This window comes from Lingula anatina, chromosome 6, assembly GCF_051362555.1.
Source record: "Lingula anatina isolate TDL-2025a chromosome 6, LinAna3.0, whole genome shotgun sequence".
Taxonomy (NCBI): Eukaryota; Metazoa; Brachiopoda; class Lingulata; order Lingulida; family Lingulidae; genus Lingula; species Lingula anatina.
This window is the reverse complement of record NC_141772.1, coordinates 2775680-2793944: the sequence shown is the minus strand read 5'-3', so window position 1 is coordinate 2793944 and position 18265 is coordinate 2775680. Positions and strand designations below refer to the sequence as shown.

The 18265-nt window shown below is 38.1% G+C and overlaps 4 protein-coding genes across 5 annotated transcripts in view; 3 read left to right on the top strand and 1 right to left on the bottom strand.

Annotated features, from left to right (window-relative positions):
- LOC106161048 (cyclin-D-binding Myb-like transcription factor 1) overlaps positions 1 to 13119 on the bottom strand; it is a 38402-nt gene extending 25283 nt beyond the window's left edge. Inside the window, exon 1 of one of the 2 annotated variants that reach the window (XM_087014738.1) lies at positions 13043 to 13119. In XM_087014738.1, the coding sequence (XP_086870864.1) occupies positions 13043 to 13068 (26 nt within the window). In that variant the 5' untranslated portion in view covers positions 13069 to 13119. The remainder of the gene's footprint in view (positions 1 to 13042) is intronic. The other variant, XM_087014739.1, reaches the window with a different exon arrangement.
- LOC106161050 (succinate--CoA ligase [GDP-forming] subunit beta, mitochondrial-like) lies at positions 36 to 7215 on the top strand. The gene is made up of 11 exons (XM_013537901.3): positions 36 to 170; positions 476 to 626; positions 1195 to 1294; positions 1801 to 1891; positions 2195 to 2353; positions 2840 to 2929; positions 4255 to 4351; positions 4647 to 4808; positions 5375 to 5517; positions 5884 to 6004; positions 6519 to 7215. The coding sequence occupies exons 1-11, from the start codon at positions 111 to 113 to the stop codon at positions 6626 to 6628; spliced, it is 1284 nt and encodes a 427-aa protein (XP_013393355.1). The 5' UTR covers positions 36 to 110; the 3' UTR covers positions 6629 to 7215.
- On the top strand, positions 10220 to 14577 carry LOC106162964 (toll-like receptor 4). Its single transcript, XM_013540423.2, has 2 exons — positions 10220 to 12737; positions 13054 to 14577. Exons 1-2 carry the CDS (start codon positions 10540 to 10542, stop codon positions 13565 to 13567), a joined length of 2712 nt encoding a protein of 903 aa, XP_013395877.2. The 5' UTR covers positions 10220 to 10539; the 3' UTR covers positions 13568 to 14577.
- Positions 14578 to 15935: 1358 nt separating this feature from the next.
- On the top strand, positions 15936 to 18168 carry LOC106161020 (UDP-glucuronosyltransferase 1A1-like). The gene has a single exon (XM_013537847.2). The coding sequence runs from the start codon at positions 16166 to 16168 to the stop codon at positions 17759 to 17761; it is 1596 nt and encodes a 531-aa protein (XP_013393301.2). The 5' UTR covers positions 15936 to 16165; the 3' UTR covers positions 17762 to 18168.
- Positions 18169 to 18265: the final 97 nt, after the last annotated feature.

The following is an 18265-nucleotide window of genomic DNA, read 5'->3' as shown; positions in this document are numbered from 1 at the left end:
ATGTGTGATTATAACATTCAATATAATTTAAGGACTAATTGTTTGGCTTATTAAGAATTGCGTTAAAATTTTGTCTCGTATTATCTCGCATATTCACACCGAGATCAAACATGGCTTCGCTGTGCCGCTGCCTCCGATCTGCTGCTAGTTTAAAGTTGCTTCAGTCCCAGGTAAAGCAATAATGATGTGGTTTCAAAAGATTAAAGCAGATAATCAATGCATAAGCATGCTTTGGTGCACTTGCCGGTGCTAGGCACAGTTTATGATGTCTTCTAAATATCACCTTCTTCAAGTTGACCTTGGCGATTCATTTCCAAATTCTAGCTTTGCTAGGTTAAGCATGGCTCTAATCCGAAAGGGAGTGTTATCAATCATAAATGCATCTCGTAAATGGTTTCCTCTTACATGTATCATGAATCAGATGCCGAGATGATTTGACAATGTGAAATAGTTTTTAAAAATATTTGTCCTCCAGCCAGTTTGTGCTGCAGCAGTTCAGAAAAGATGGCTGAACCTTCACGAATACCAGAGTAAGGAGCTGATGGATTCCCATGGGTTGGCAGTACAGAGGTTTCTCATGGCAGAGAAGGGTGGAGCCGAGGCTGAAGTAATTGCCAAAAAACTCAGTAGGTTCAGTTTGTCATTATTATTATTATTATTATATTGCCTGGGGTAGCGCTAGCATTTTTTTTTCCTAAGCCAAATCATTACCTTGCAGCACTTTTTTTCAGGTGTCACTATATTGCTCAATTCAGGGGCACCACTTTTTATGTCCAAATGGTTAATATTTGACAAAATGAATTAAACCAACCCTAAATTGTTTAGCCAACTTAAGTCGGTTTTAGCTTTGTGCTAAAATGGCAAGTGTTAGCACCACCCCATATTATCATTTAATTATTATTATTATTTTGTGATATGACATGCATTCTGTAAATATGACATGGATAGCAAGATTTTAAATTTGCCTAAAAAGCATGCACATATTGTACGCAAAAATGTTAAAATGCATAAGAAGATAATAAAAACTAAAGGTTTCTAAAGGAAGCATCTATTTCAACAGTGAACATATATATTCATTAGTAATTTGACACTTAATAATTTTATTCAATAAGATCAGATAAGATAAGTAACCAGACAGTGTAATCAAATGGTCTCTATACATATTGAGTTTTATGTGTATGCTTTTCCCTTCAGATCCTATAGAATTTGTCATCAAAGCCCAGATATTGGCTGGAGGCAGAGGAAAAGGCACCTTTGATAATGGTTTCAAAGGAGGAGTCAAGTTGACTAAGGAGTAAGACAAGCATCAAGACTTTGGATTGGTGTTATATTATACCAAGAATGAGACCAGGTCACTTATTGGCCAAACTAGTGTCATATGACAAGCAAAAATATAATTCGTTGGTGATATGTTTTCTATCTCTAAATTAGACCCCATTTCCAGAGATTAGATCAATCTGCTTTAGATCATCCTAACTCCCTGGGGGTTCATGCTAAATAGCTGTCAGCCGAGCGGACACAAAAGTTAATTACCCCCTTACAGCTTGTAGTAGGCGGGACAGACATTTAAGCCGGATTATCTGACAGTAATCTAGTGAGACTCCTCGCAGGGATAGATCGATCTAAAAGCTCTGGGAATACAGCCTTATTCTTATCCCACTTAGTAAAATGCATATAAAAAATTGATTTGAAATATGCACAAGTTTTGATGACTTAAAAGATGCGCATCACTATTTTAAGCGACAAAAATGTTAATAAACATAATGCTTGAAGTTTTTACTTGTACTCTTTTCATTTCAGTCCCAAAGAAGTTGGCGACTTTGTATCTAATATGGTAGGACACAGACTTATGACGAAACAGACTCCACCAGAAGGTGTGTTAGTACAGAAGGTAAGGAATTTAACACAAAAGATTTTGACTGTTTAAATTATATGTTTATTGGTTTAAAAGATTTTACACTTATTATTATTTTTTTTTTCAAATTTATTTTATAAGTTTTTTTGACTTTTTTTTTTATAGAGCAAATGAACATTAATTCATGGCATTAATCTATTAAAATATGATTAAAAAGTAAAAACTTGTCCTCCACAAGAAGCAATCTGTAAATCCTACCACTTTTTCGCTTTAACCAAAGAACTGTTTGGTTAATTTCACACTTAAAAGCCATTTATTTATGTTATTCATTTCTTCCAGGTAATGATAGCCGAAGCATTTGATATTGAGGACGGCAAGGAGAGATACCTGGCTATTCTCATGGACCGTGAAAGCAATGGTCCCGTGATAGTAGGCAGCCCATACGGAGGAATGGACATCGAGGAGGTGGCTGAGAACAATCCAGAGGCGATATTCAAAGTATGGGGTTTCATACGTTGTGAATGTCTGCTTTATTGCTTGTTTTTTTATTTACTACTTAGTGAAACCCTAAAGCTGAGAGGTCTTTCAGGTCACTGCTTTAAAATTAGGTCATTTACACGGTGGGGTGGGTGGGGTTCTTCCAGGTTATACTAGACTCACACTGTCACATTTTGTGGTATTTTGCCTGATCACAGCAGCCCTAGTATATCAGTATAAATATGTGTAGCACACACAATTTGAATGGGACTTTTTAATGTTCTAGTAATGTCTTTATGTGTCGTAAGCATTTTGTTTTTACAGTCTTCAATAATGACTTAGTGTGATATGGGTGTTTGTTTAACCACAGGAAAGCAACTGTTATGAGGCAGTGTCCCCCCCCCCCCCCCCCCCCCCCCCCCCCCCCCTTAACACTGACACTCACACACCATCCCCACTTCCCTTTTCCCATTATTGATTTAAATGTTTTCGCATTGTTTCATTCAGGAACCAGTGGACATTATGACTGGTATCACAGATGAGATAGCAGAAAGGATGGCCACTAACTTGTTATTTGAAGGAGATAATCATAAACAGGTATTTTGATGATTTGAATTATTTTTAATATTTATAGACAGTCTCAGTGCGTTAAACCCTTAAAATAGCACGAAAATGAATTTTCCTGGAAAACTCACCAATTTCCCCATAATGACCAAGGTATATCCTATCCAAAACCGTTCAGAAAATGAAGCTACCTAATACCGTTTTTAAGTTCCATTAAATAATAAAAGACGACTCGTCTTAAATACTCAGCTACCACCTCACAGTACGGCTTCAGAACGCGCAATTTCTCGCTAAGTCTCGCGGTTTACTATGAATAAAGTACTACGGCTGAGACCCGGATGTTACTATTTGGCGCCAAAACAGCAAACATGGCTCAGACGCGCGTCAAGTCTGAAGAGACAAAAGGGGCGAAAGAAAATAGCCACTCCAGGTCGAAAGATACGAAATAAAATTAGAGACAGACGAAGAAGCACTCAGACTGTGTATGTTGGGAGGGAGGTGGGGCGGTGGAGGACACTTAAAGCTGAATTAGGACTTACATACGAGGCAATGGCGAAACTACTCCTCGACACGTGAGTATGCGCTTCACAGGTCTCAAGTGTGTCTGATTATCATATTATCCTGTTCACAATAAATGACAATATTTGTGCTCATACAAAGTTGGTTACGTGTATAAGAGCGTTTTGGGCTTTACGTTTTCTGTTTTTGATCGGTACATGTACTGAAAAGATGGACAGGCGGCACTTACATGTCTGACAAGTTTCGCTGTGTAGTCAGTCTCATTCTGACTGAAGCCTGCTGTGATTGGTCGTAAGCGTGGGAAAATCGAGGTCGTGACCTTGAGCCGGAAGTACTTCTGGCTGTGCTCCGAAATCATGATAAATAGTTTTCGTTTTCTAATTCTTTATTCTAGTTGTCTTAACAGGACTTTTGTGATCCAGACTTATTCATATAATAATAAACAATCTCCCAAAACACAAATCTGATCAAAGTTTTACATAGAACCTGCTCCTATACATTAATCTAACCCACTGAGTTGTCCTTTAAAAAAGCTTTTGAGAGCTAGATGCTAGGAGCTGCCAAATTTGTAAATATTACTCATTTGAGCTTTGATGCTTAAAAACTGAGCGCCATCATGGTTAACTAATATCTGTAACAATGACAATGTGTTAATGAAATAATATTTGCTTAAGTTTTTCTTTTAAGTACATGCAAGTTGTGCATTCTGCTTTTGGGACAGACCAGGCATATAGCCACCACAGTTATCATATACATGTCTGTCTGTCCATTTGACAGCTTTGTCGCCTTGGTTTTTGTTTCTCGTCAATTTTAGCCAAAAGTTCCATCCTATTTATCAGGCTGTTGACCAGATAAAGAAGATGTACAACATGTTCATCCAGATTGATGCAACACAGATAGAGGTGAATCCCATTGCAGAGACAACACAGGGCAAAGGTGAGACTTTAAAAAGTGGGGAAACAGGGATAAAAGTGTGTTTGATACGAGCGCAGTTATGGGTGCAGGCAAGGAATTCACCACTGTCTAATCCCTGTAAATTACTGTGTAAAGTTCCTGTTGTCAATGTGATATCAATTTTAGCACTTAAACATTAAATAGAGTGTTTTATTTATTTATTTTTTGTCATTTTATTTACACTCTAAGCTTTAATATACTGGCATATGAAAAAAAAAACACATAAAATTGTACTTTTTCTTTGACTATATATATATTTAATCATTTTTTTTTTCAGTCATCTGCTTTGATGCCAAAATTAATTTTGACGACAGTGCAAGGTTCCGACAGAAAAAATTTTTCGATGCAGAAGACAAATCTGAGATGGACTGGAGGGAACGTGAAGCTAACGAGTCTGACCTCAACTACATTGGCATGGACGGCAATATTGCATGCTTAGGTAAGGTACAGTAATTGCATAAAATATTCATACAACCGGTGACCTATTTCTATTATTTTACATGTACAAGACAACCACCGCAGTTACTTATTTGACACAAAGGTAGCTAGTGTTTTATTTTCTTTTGAATAATGATATTATGATGATTGTTATTAATTCATGCTGTTTGATTTTGTTTGGCAATCACCATAGAGGAGATAGGAAGGTTTTTCTTTGCCTGAGAGAACTTTCTTGTATGATATCTTTCATTTAGACTGCTGTAGAGATGCTGGGCATGCTACCAATTTCTGTAGGACTTTCAATTTTATTATTGTTAAATTGACCTAGCAACTGTGCCACAAGGCTACGTTTTCTTGCATAATTGCACCATTACGTTGTGTTGTCCAGCAGGAAAGTATGTGCTTTCATATTTATCAAAACACAAAAATGATAACATAGCTACAATGTTTTCTGAAGCATACATGTGTTTGTCTAATAAACAAATTGGCTAACAAATGAAATTGGCTCTTGGAATGTAACAAGTTCAGAACTCCGTGGTCACTCTTCCTATGTGTTTCTTTCATCAGTGAATGGGGCAGGGCTGGCAATGGCTACCATGGACATAATTAAGCTGAAGGGCGGGGAACCGGCCAACTTCCTGGATGTGGGTGGCGGTGTAACGGAAAGCATGGTTGAAAACGCATTCAAGCTCATCACAAAAGATTCCCAGGTAAGCTGTTATCAACTCTCTTGGCATGTTGTCATAACGCAGTCTACAGTAAGATTTTAATGCGCAAATTTTGTGACCTAGTTTGCTTTTCATTCAAATTTTTAGGCCATTTATTTTTTTACTAAGAACACCAAGGTGCTGAGGCCTTCAATGGCTTAATGCATGCTTTGTTTCTATTGTTATGACAGTTACATAAAATCTCACTCAGTGAGTATTAATGTATTCATAATCATTCACTTAAATGCAATTGTTTAACAAATTTGACATAACAGACATTTACAAGTTGGGGGACAATTTTTGTGGATATGTCTCGGAAAAAGTTTATTCCTTTTGAAACAGTGTTACATATGACACCTTGATTTACAGGTGAAAGCCATCCTTGTGAACATATTTGGAGGTATTGTGAACTGTAAGACTATTGCTGAGGGTATCACTAACGCTGCCAAGAGCATTCATTTGCAAGTCCCCCTGGTAGTAAGATTAGAAGGTAAGCAAAGAGAACTAACGCTATGGCAATGTTTGTATAATATTGTTGCAACATACGTAGCAGTAATTATTGTGTTACATAGATTGATCCAACACCCCAAGTGTGGCATGAATTCTAGTCCTTGGAATGGAAGTCTGGGGTCCCATAAGATAGGTACAGGTTAGGGTTAGTTGGAGTGCGGGGGGGGGGGGGGGGGGGGGGGGGTTAGTATATGGGGCTAATGCCACCTGTACTAAGTAAAGGAAAGCTGACTACAGTTCCTAGTGGACTTCCATTGCTGACACACCTGGACTGTTAATCAGAATGTAATCAGATATACAGATCAGCACACCTGTGCACCCACATTCACTGGCAGAGGAGAGCCCGCCTAAAAATTAATATAATGTATGTCAGACAAAAACAAGTTTTCTTTCCTTCACTTCAGTTTTTTAACTTAATCCAGTTCAGTATTTAACTTTTTCTTGATATGAGAGAAGGAAATGCTCTAAATTTAGTATTTTGTTCTTTTTTCCAGGCACAAACGTGGACGAAGCTCGTAAAATTTTAGATGCCAGTGGTATGAAAATAATTTCAGCTACAGATCTGGGAGATGCTGCGGAGAAAGCTGTGGGCAGTATAGCTTAGGTTGTGTTTTGAGGATGGAGAGTTTACAGAAATAGTTCTCAGTGCTTGTTCAAAAGTTCATTGAACTGTTACAGACTTTATGTGGAAAATGAAGAAAGACTTGAAGATCTTCCTCAGGTGTAGAGTAAATATCATGGTTGGTGGGAATATTTTCATGTGGGACTCATTATCCACGTGCTGTCTGCATGGATGAAAAAATAGACAATCCAAGTAATAAATGGGGTTTGAAATAATACTGATGCTGAAATGTTGGGTATTTTTATAACAACTGTATACAGTTCTCTCCAAAGCTGCCATATTTATATTTTATTTCAGTTGAAACACAATAGGAGGCAAACATGTATCCATTCGGTCCTTCTTGTAATTATATATAAATGACTGGCTTTGTGATTTAACTTATTGCCATTTGATCATGATTTCTGCATTTGAACAGTTCTTTGTCAGAAATACTGCAAATCATGATCCTCTAACTCTTAGTCGTAATGCCAGTGGGTCGTGCTGTATTTTTATAAGCTTTTGGCAGAACTCTTATAACGAATGTAAGTAGGGTTGCATTCAGTCAATAAAATACACAATGTTTCTTTAAATATGTTTTGTCTTAAATTTATTTTTTCAATTTGAAGCGAGAATTCACTTGGAGATTTGTTATAAGGTTTATTGATATTCTGATAGTTTAGTGGCCTATTTCTGTCAGTTTTATTCTTATCAATATTAGCTGTTATAGCCACACAACATGGATACAGATGTCGATATAAAAAAATTCAAAACTTACCTACCCAATGCCTGGTTCTCTCATGAATCTTAAATTTGAGAAAAAAAAATTTGCACCAGTTTATTCTTAGAGAATAGATGGCTGTTGTTGCAGTAACGATTGTGCATACCACAAACCGTACGTCATAGATGAAAGGGCGCAGAAGATGAACGTCACAAAATAAATACGTCATAGGTGTCTGAGCACACAAGTCACAAAAATACATGTGCATGGATGATCACGATGGTTATAATGCCACAATTCCAAGCAATGAACCCAAAACTCACTATTGTAATCGGGGTTTTAACAGAAATTACCACCAAGAAAATGAGAAACTAACAACTTTTGAAAAACTGACCCGAAAAACAGCGCGAACTGTTATACAAATGTTAACGTCACAGATAGTATGTCATACAGTCACAATATACTCTACAATGTAACGTCGTATGCGTTACGTTCTACGCCAATTTGTCGTGTATTCTGTGACGTTGCAGTTGGCAACGATCATGGCACAGCAACTATATATATTAAACTGTGCACAGACCTTACTGAGACTGGCATTTTGTCATACGGTATCATACCTGTATTAGTGCGGGGCTATTTGAGCATGATTTCTTGGAAAAGAGAGAATGAGGCAAGAATTAATGACAAGCAGTTTTGAAAATGTCAAAAGTTGTCGACGAGACCGGCCAAAACGACAAATACGAGGGAGCAAACAGATTAATCCTCGAGTAACAGAAGCGAACAACGAGTGGCACTTACTCCAATATTGTACAGGTGATAATGAAAGTGCTGGAACAAAAAAAATAGTGAATCTTGTTGGAGTTCAAGTGAGAATTGTGAATATTTTGTTTCCTTTTTTTGGTTGAAACAATACTAACTTTGTTATCTAGTATGCTTTATGATGGACAATTTCAAATGCTACTTTATAGCATTAATGATGATATTACTATGGTATACAGAACGGTGAATGTCGACAATCCACACACATTTCGTTTCACGACTTGTGATATAAAACTTGGATCGCAGCCTGATACAATTTTATCTACGAAATCTAGTTTGAAATTATAACTAAAAATCGAATCTCCATCAGAGAGAATTTATCCTAATCCACGTAGCGCATATTACTGCACAAATAAGTCCGTAGCATTTGTGAATCGCTGAATAAAAAAAGAAGTAAAAGAAATAATAAAAGAAGAATTTTCCACCCAAACTGTCCGTGTGATGAAATAATATTTTCTGTGTTCTATAACTACAACACCGTGTATACATTTTACATGCATAATTTTAACTATATAAATGTGCGTATGTCATCTTCTATACATGTCAACAGTTATATATTTTACTTTAGTTTAAGACAAGCCCCATTATTATTATTATTATTATTATTATTATTATTATTATTATTATTATTATTATTATCGTCTTTTGGTGGAGGAGAGGTAAACAATCTTATCCAGAAACATAATATTGCAAGTACATATTTACTGTTTTAACTTCCTGGATCCTTTATAATATGTTGTGCCCAGCAACTAGCCAATGTATAGGAACAGACGCCGTTAACGCGCCTGTTCATTTCCTTCTCTCTTTTATCTTACAGCTAGGTAAACCGTTGCTAGGGAAGTAATTTCATACGAACCACGGCGCGTCTTAACACCGGTCAACACAACGGCTTCCCATTCCTTTCCTTCCATAGTCAAACTGACCTGTTACCAAGATCTAGTATGTTTCCTGATGAATGTATTGTATCATTTAGTTAGAATATTTTTTTCTACTTTATGTGACGACGTTACTGACTTTGTCTTGGTGGTGAGAGGTTATAACCAAATAATTCCATGTTTTCTCATTATTCTTTATTATCGCTTTCTAACTACACTATCTACAGCTTATTCCTGATCGTTCAACCTCTTACATCGTTCTCCCTGTCTACATTACATTCTTCGCTTAAGTACAATAAGGTCGTGTCAATCAACTTAAGTGACATTACAAAACACTCCCCGCTCTTATTGCTGCATGCTGTCACTTACTAACGTTACATTAATTAACTAGTATATCTGTCCATTCTAATTTCTTTTTGTTTCTATAAATGATAAAAGCTATAGACATGCCTAATGTCATTCGAAGGTTATAATAATCTTTGTAAAAGTGCAGGAATAAATTAGACAAATTGAATTTAAGAATATAAAATCACTAAATCAATAAATCAATGAACTGAATAACTGACATGACGAACTTTTCACAGATAAATCAGTTGCTAGATACTATTTACAGAATAATCAAAGGAATAAAAGCATACGAGAAAACACATATGTAGGAACTATGGGTATTGTACAACTTGATAACGTGTATAATATCAAAACTAAAGATTTATATAAATAGGCCTATATGACCCAGGACTCTCACAAGCTACAGAACAGGAAAGAGAGAGAGAGAGAGGGGGGGGGGGGGCTAATGCGTTGGTAGCCAATGGATCCAAGTGAGAGGCATGATTGCTTGATCTTGATCCTATCCAGCCTGATTGATTTGACCTTTGTTGCACCGCTAAGTAGACACATTAAATTTACTCACGGATTACTGTCAGACAACCTTGATGCAAAACGCAAACAATTCCATTGAAATACCACAGTTGGGGGCGTCTCGAGTACTTCTGTCTGAAGGACAGCAGTGAACGACCAATCAAGTGGCTAGGCATGACCAGAAGGGGATCCCCCAAAATACCCTGGACAACCAATACTTACAAATACCCAATTAGTGACTGAATGATTTAAAAGTTTTAGCCCTATACCGTGGACATAGCTCAAGCGGAAATTAATGCTAGGTGGTCATTTGGAAGTACCACGTTTATCAGAAGTCAATATCGTAATAATCAAGATGCCTATAAATACATTTTGTTAAAAAAAAAGAACGAAGGAACGAGTATTGCTTTTGAGGTGTGGTCCGAGAAACAGTCAAACAAAAACGGTAATCCTGGGCGCAAATGTTTGCAAGTGTTTGAAGTTTTATGGCTTACTGTTAAAACAGGATATCAATGAAGATAGTATTCAGGATTAATCTTTAGTCCGGCAGAAGGGGAAACCCCCGAAAAAGTCGAAAGGGTCAGTACAAATAAGACAAGTTGGACACTAACGGTCAGTACCAGAACGATTCGCTGACCAGTAAAATGCATATGGGCGCGTCCACAGGACGGGATTTCATCTGTGTTTTCGTATATATTATATGGACGGTGACCGGCAATACAAGCACAAACACAACAGAAAATATACCACAGACTGTTTCGTGCCCGGTGCTTTGCCGCTGTGCTTTCACGCCTTCGGCAAGATTGTCGCTTACCGTAGATTGTTCTAAACGCTTGGTTGGTCACATACCCAGGGATATACCGCTTCAAACAAACGTCCTGGATCTACGCAACAACAAACTCTCGGAAATACCAGCCCGAGCATTCTGCCACCTAAAACAACTGGCGGTTCTGTTCTTAGGAAACAACATGGTAGCAAAGTTCGATAAGGATAGCTTTGCAGGTTTAACCGCGCTGGAGCATTTAGATTTGTCCCCTCTGTATTATGGTATGAATTTCGATTATGAGTCGCTACCTCCGTCACTATTCAACGATTTAACACAACTGAGAGTTCTTATAGTGGAGAACATGAACACCAAAAATCACATCCAGAGAGATTTTATTGACCGTACAATGGCGCCTTTACATCGATTAGAGCAACTTTCCCTTCCCTACTCACCCCAAGGTAATTGGATCTTAGGGCCAGGGTACAGCAATCTCACGTCCCTAAAAACACTAACTTTTCAGGGGACGAATTCGATAAATGGGACGCAACTCAAACGACTAACGTTTGATTCGCTGAAAAACTCTCCTATCGAACGATTGGCTTTCAAAATCTGCGGGATTGGCTCTGTGGAACCTGGCACCATGGTGTCATTCCCACGTTTAAAAACCCTGGCTTTAGAGTGTAGCAATTTTCACTCAGGGAAGAGCGTTGAGGATTTTTTATGTGATCTTAAAACTACTTCCATCGAAAATCTTCTCATCAATGATATATTCCAAATTCGAATGCCCCCAAAGTGGACGATTAAAGCAAACAGTTTTGAATGCTTGAAACAAAAACTTATAAAGACATTGGAATTAACAAATAATAATATAGATGAATTTGACCTAAATAATATGAACTATTTCTCTCATTTAGAAAACGCAGACCTTTCGTACAATAGCATTTTCCGTGCTCCTTACAATGGAGTACAAAAAATTATTCCAGAAGGAGTAATTTTTAGCCTACCAATATGGAACCTGAAATACGTTAAAATGAACAACAATGTTATTCATGATGATAGAGTACCACCACGGTGCGCATTGTCACATTCTTTTTGGCACGGTCACCCTAAAATAACGTCCCTAAATGCTGATTATACCCACCAAATTTCCAATACATCCAGTGAGACTATACGCAAACCCACCGATCGCATGCCGTCACCAATTATTCGTTTGAGTGTGCCTGAAAATTTGGAATTTTGGTCAACAAGCTGGTTTCTGAAGTGGAACTTCGGCAGTTCCGATTGCGACACTGAAACGGGAAGCATTGTCATTGGTCCAAATAAGCTACGCTACATGATATTAGTTGACATTGGGTTCAAAATTTTATGTCAAGAGATCTATGGACTGGACCGCCTGGAATATTTAGACCTATCGCAAAATGGCTTGCACTTTCCTCCAAAGAATTTTTTCAATCATTTTCCATCACTGACATATTTGAATCTAAGCAATAACGATTTGGGGTCTTTAATTTCGAACGGGGGACTGTCTTCCTTTAAAACTCCATATTTAGAAACCCTAGATTTATCACGAAACAAAATCAGAACGATCCCAAAGGAATTCTTTGCTTCTCTCGTTGCCCTGAAGAAGCTGAAACTGAGCGGAAATCGTCTTGCAACAGTGTCCTTTAGCCTGATAAACCTGGTTTCCGTGGAATACATAGATCTTAGTGTCAACCAACTGAGCGCTTTCTCGTCCAAGGAACTGGACTTGATCGGATATTTTAACTTCAGCTCTGAAGTCGTTTTGAACATGCGCAACAATCCTGTCACGTGCCTAGGTTGCGATGGGGAAGAATTCTTCAGGTGGATTACCGACTCGAACGTGACAGTAACCTTTTCAGAAGACTCGAATTGCACGACAAATGGCACTAAAACTGACGTGAAAAGGATACTGAGAAGGATCCACAAGGAATGCGACAGAATTCAACAGCTGATAGTTTCGCACAACCAGTGGATGTCGCTCGGAGTATCTCTACTTAGTTGTGCTGCAGTAGTGTGTGGATTGGTAACAGCGTACGTATATCGATGGAATATCAAGTGAGTGTACTCTTTCAACAGATGGCGCGTTTTGCAACTAGTAGGCCTACGATCTGTCTTTCTCTTTCTTGTCTTTTTTTTTTTTTCTGTGTGCCTGTTTGCCTGGTATTTCAGTGTTACTGTTTGTCTTTTTAAAATTGTTCGTGCATAAGATATTTAAGACAGTTTTTCACAAATTCCTTTGAAATTATCAGGATAGACGATTTATGAGGGAAAGAAGTGACTTCATTTTTAACTGAAAATAACATTTTAAAGGATTAGGTTAGCGCCCTGGGGATGTTCTCTATATGTTTTTTTCTATTTACCTTTTTCTTAGATATCGCTTGTACATTCTGCGTCGTCGGCTACGCAAACGAGGGGTCACCACTACCCCACCCGGTCACGTGTACATCTCCTACGACGACAATGACTACTGCTGGGTGATGAACGAACTGCTACGTCACCTGGAAGAAGAGAATGAGCTTGACGTCATAATAGATCAGCGAGACTTCATTGGCGGAGCGTCGTTAGCGGAAGCCATTGCTGAAGGCGTGGACAACAGTCGGAAGACAGTGCTCGTGCTTTCGGAGAGTTATGTTGCCAACCCATGGTGTGAGTTCGAGTTCCAGATGTCGCTGGCTCGCGGGTATAACTCTGTCATACCAGTGATGTTTCAACCTGTGCCATTTGACAGTATGACGAAATCACTGCGGAAGTACATAAAGGCTAGGGGATACATAAAGTGGACAGGTAGCCGAGAGGGGCAACTGTTATTCTGGAAGCGTCTGACAGAGGCCATTTTTAGTTCAGATAATCAGAGAATTCAAACTGATTTAGATGACATGGGATAAATGTAAAAATAAAGATTTTAATATGGTATTAGACACCTTTTACAAAATCTAGAGAACCGACTTTAAAAATGTTTTAGAATAATCAGCAATAGGCCTATTATACCCGCTTGATTAGAAGAAATTTATACCTAACTTTATGCAGCTTAATATTTGATTGTGCTATGCAGATGCAGTTGTGTTAAGCGACTGAAATACTATTGTCACGCAGACGAAACATGGCCATACTTTCAAAGAGTAGTGATGATATAATGTAATTTTATTGCATATGGGAAAGAGTGGATCAGAAATCGGACAGTTACGCATATATTTTAGAAACATTTTCATCCTCTCCTGCAGCGACAGAAGGGAGCATGGGCTTATATTAGTTAGATTGCTTTCGACCCAATTACATGGATTTATATATCTATATACGCTTATTGTGTTGTACATTGTGTAGATTCGGAATGCGACAGTTTAGCCATATGCTAGGGAATCGTGACAGTGCGAGACTGGTAAAAATATATGTGATTGTAGCCAAAAAGAAGTGTTGTAAAGTTTTAGAATTCGAGGACGAATTCTTTTGAAGAAGGGGTGTATGTTGTAAAGCAAATGACATACACTTTCGATAATTACAAAACAATTAAAACAGAATCGAATGTGTAGGAAGTTAATGAGTGCAAGTAAATTTCTTTAAGTGTCAGTAAGTGTAGAGATTGTTCTCGAAGTAAGAAAGGATGGAACATTTCAAAGTCACATATAGTTGGATCTGATTGGTTAATTTTTCTATAGATTTGCACGTTTCTAACACGTGTAAAACTCATGCATACTTGAGATGGACAAGGTCCAAGCATGAGTAATTCGGAAAATATTTTAAATGTTTTAAATTAAAAACAAGTCTCATTGAAATTACTAAATTAGGAAATATTGAATAGCGTTTTGTAATATGAGAATGTAAAATTCTTTGGGAAAATAGCGTATAAATACTTGCAGATTCCGTGAAAAAGTACTCGGTGAATAAACGTCGAAAGCTCCCAGACTGCTGTCGTCATTTCTCACTATAAGTCTCCTTTCCACCTTCAAATCCGCTTTTAATGCCATCCTGAAACCTCTTAACTCAGCCTTAAGAAAACGTTTTCCAATCATTCACAAAGGCAAAAATTTCTTCATTTGCGCATGTGCTTCGACTGCGCAACTTTGTTTGAATGATATTATATGAGGGAAGATATTTTATGTGTCAACTTAAAACCAATTTTAATATGCAAAATAGTTAAAGGTTATGTTTAGGATAGGGATAATTTCATAGGTATTTACGGTGTAGGGAATTAGCGAAGTGAGAATAAGGATGCTGGGGAGAATGGGATATCAGGGTGCGAAAAATGTCATGTAATTCATGTTCGTCTACGAGTAGAAGTTGGAAATGGACCTATTCAATGTTCAGTCAAAAAAAAAAAAAAATTGTTCGCACCCGAGACAGAAAATATAAATTTCTAAGTTCTTTATTATTATTTTTAAAAAAAAATTTTTCTAGCAAAAGCTAATTACCATTGATAGCCTAGCAAGCAAAAAAAAAACCTCTCCATCAGACAAGATTTTGTCTGTTCAACTGACTTTATCGATAAACTTTAGCGGTAAAAATATAACACAAAAAATTGATTATAGTAAATAGGGTGAATAATGCGGAGTTCTTCACAATGACGGCAGACGAGACATCTGATTGTTGTCATTATTTTACTATTTGTGCTTCATAAACTGTACGCCTTTTTCCAACTTTGATTTCTGTTGTTTGAAGTATGCTAATTTTGTAAAATACTTTCATTTAATACCCTTTGAAAATATATTTTCTATTACAGCTACTATTTGAAGTAAATTCCTCCTCTTGAATTTCAGCTGTTAATGCATTTCAATAATAATAATAATAATATAATAATAATAATAATGACAGTAATATCTCCCTTGAGATGTACCTATACATCAAATCTGACACTGGCTATCATTACATTTTAATGGGTTTAAAGTTTCTTGTAATTTTTGTGAATTTAGATAGACACATTTAAGAACCATAATTAAGAGGTTCTTTCGGACAAACCTTTAACTTAAACAGAGTGCAAAGTCATGTCGGTCTGTCATGTGTCAGAAACTTCGCAAACAAAAGAAACCGGGTGAGATATTATTTCAACTTTCAGGTGAAGAAAACGTGGATGCTAAAAACCTGGCATTAGATCGGGCTTTCAAAGGCGTTTTGTCTTCGTTGACGCGTGTGGATACAACCACTTTCTCTCTGTTATCGCTTTGAAGGCCTATATATTAAAACACTTTACGCTGTTTCACAACCCAACTCAACTTACCTTCTTATGCCAAGTATGTATATATTAACTGGTTTCCCCACCACTTTATGCTTGTGGACGTTTGTGGACATTTGTGGTCGATAATTAGACAGCCCCCTTCGCGCTCAATGAGAGATTGGTATCTGAGAAAACGTGCCAGTCATAGTATTTCAAGATAAAATCTAAAATTGTTTCGACTGGACAGTTATTCGTTTAAAGGCGACTTTTATCTCAAACAGATCACTAGGCCTACGTATAAATTGACGAGGGGTCCGCCGACCTGGCATTAACTGATATGGCTGTCAAGAAGCGTACACTACCGATATTTGCACTTTTTTTGCTGGTGCTCGTGTGTTTCGAAGGTACGGATTCCGCAAAGGTTCTTCTGTTTCCTTTTACAATCGTTTTTAACTCCAGAAATGTGCACCTCGAAAGGATAGCTGCCAGGCCTCAAAATGAAGGACATGACGTCACCTTGCTTGTTGCCAACCATTACAAATCAACCCATGACATGGCAGGGGTAACCGTGTTTAGGCTTCCCGTGCTATCGAATTCAAGCGTCGTCGAACATGATGAAGAAGGAATTTCCACACCACTGGATATAGTTGGCAAAGATCCAGTGACTTGTTTCCGGGAACTTCTTGAACAAGATCTTAGGTTGTGCGACGTTCTTTTTAAAGACAGCCACGTCCTGCAAAAACTGAAGGAGGCTAACTACTCACTTTTACTGTTTGACTGGGAAAATCTTGGGGCATCAGCTATATTAGCTCAGTTTCTGGCAATTCCATCTATTTCCCTCAGTTATCAAGGGTTTACGGAATATTGGTTGATAACTCACCAACCGTCTTTTTACGCTTACACCCCTCATTATCTCAGCCGTTTTTCAGACCACATGGGATTTTGGGAGAGGCTAGAAAACGTAAGGATGATGATAAGTGATAACCTTTTGTATGATGAATTCATTTCGCGTGCTGAGGTTTTAAAATTGAGACATTTCCCAAATTCCAGTTGGCCGCACCTAAGGTACACGCACGAACGTGTGTCGATGCATCTTATTGCGCACGCCCACTTTGCCTTTGACTACCCGCGTCCAATTATGCCGCACGTGCAGACTATCCCCGGTCTTCTCTGGACCCCGCCAAAACCGCTTTCTAAACCGTTTGAAGATATAATGACATCTGCCACAAATGGAGTCATCATTGTTAGTTTTGGTACGGGATTCCCTACTCTGCCGAAGGCCAAGGCGGAGATTTTCGCCAAAGTATTTGCCAAACTTTCTCAGACGGTAATATGGCGCTACGTAGGACCCCCTCCGAGGTCGCTTGGAAACAACACTCACCTTGTGAAATGGATTCCACAGAACGACGCCCTTGCCCACCCGGCAACCAAGCTGTTTATCACTCACTGTGGCGTTAGTAGCACGTGGGAGACCCTATACCACGCCGTACCTGTGGTGGCCATGCCACTCTTATGGGACCAATACCAGAATGCTCGAAAATTAACCGACCGCGCTAAGGTGGGAGAGACTGTCTCGTTCCTTACCCTTACCGAGACCGACTTAGAGAATGCCATCGAAAAAGTTCTGAAGGACAGATCTTACAAAGAGAACGCTCAAAAGATGTCTGTGCTTCTTCAAGATACCCCCTGGACGGGATATGAAGAGTTGTCGTATTGGATAAACTACGTCATACGTCACAACGGGACTCTGTTCCTCCACTCTCAGCCTCAGTACAAACTGACATGGTACCAGTATTTTCTGATTGATATCATTGTTTTCGTCATGGGGTTATGCTGCCTGGTCATTGTCGGGACCTTTATATGTTTGATCGGCGTATGGCAAGTGCTTAAACTGCTTTTGGCATTTCCCACCAGAAAAATTAAAAATGCTTGATACATGTAATGTTGTGCATACTAGAATTTTAATGTAAAATGTAAAGATACATGTGTAACAAGAAGTCTACAGTTCAATTAAAATAGACAAAGTTACAGCGTCAGTGCCACATTCCATGGCAAGCACCTGCAGTATCACCTGCAGTATCACTACATTTTGACATCTAGGCTGATCTTGAGGAGGGCCATAATTTTAGAGACTACAACATGCACGCTTTATCACGTCATTGGGGTTTTGATTTATTTGAGAACTCGTGCGTGGAATGTACAGCTGGCTGACTTATGATTGGTCTATTTTATATTGACGACTTTTGTGAATTGTTGATGTGCAGTAAATGATACGTTAGACAGATCAATATTTTATTGTAATAAATAATAGGCAATTAGTGTGTTAACGCCAGTTACAAAGACCCATGTGCATATTCAGGTAGTCATAAAGAACTTAACCACAAATATAATTGTTGTAATACAGTGGCGGATCCAGAGATATTTTCTGACAGTCTTC

Excerpts from the sequence above, each read along its gene's own strand:
- LOC106161020 (XM_013537847.2), top strand. The coding sequence starts at position 16,166 with ATGGCTGTCAAGAAGCGTACACTACCGATATTTGCACTTTTTTTGCTG.
- LOC106161050 (XM_013537901.3), top strand. The coding sequence starts at position 111 with ATGGCTTCGCTGTGCCGCTGCCTCCGATCTGCTGCTAGTTTAAAGTTG. Across the intron at positions 4,809-5,374 it reads CGGCAATATTGCATGCTTAG|TGAATGGGGCAGGGCTGGCA; the intron begins GTAAGGTACAGT and ends TTCTTTCATCAG. Across the intron at positions 6,005-6,518 it reads CCTGGTAGTAAGATTAGAAG|GCACAAACGTGGACGAAGCT; the intron begins GTAAGCAAAGAG and ends TCTTTTTTCCAG.
- LOC106162964 (XM_013540423.2), top strand. The coding sequence starts at position 10,540 with ATGCATATGGGCGCGTCCACAGGACGGGATTTCATCTGTGTTTTCGTA. Across the intron at positions 12,738-13,053 it reads GTATATCGATGGAATATCAA|ATATCGCTTGTACATTCTGC; the intron begins GTGAGTGTACTC and ends CCTTTTTCTTAG.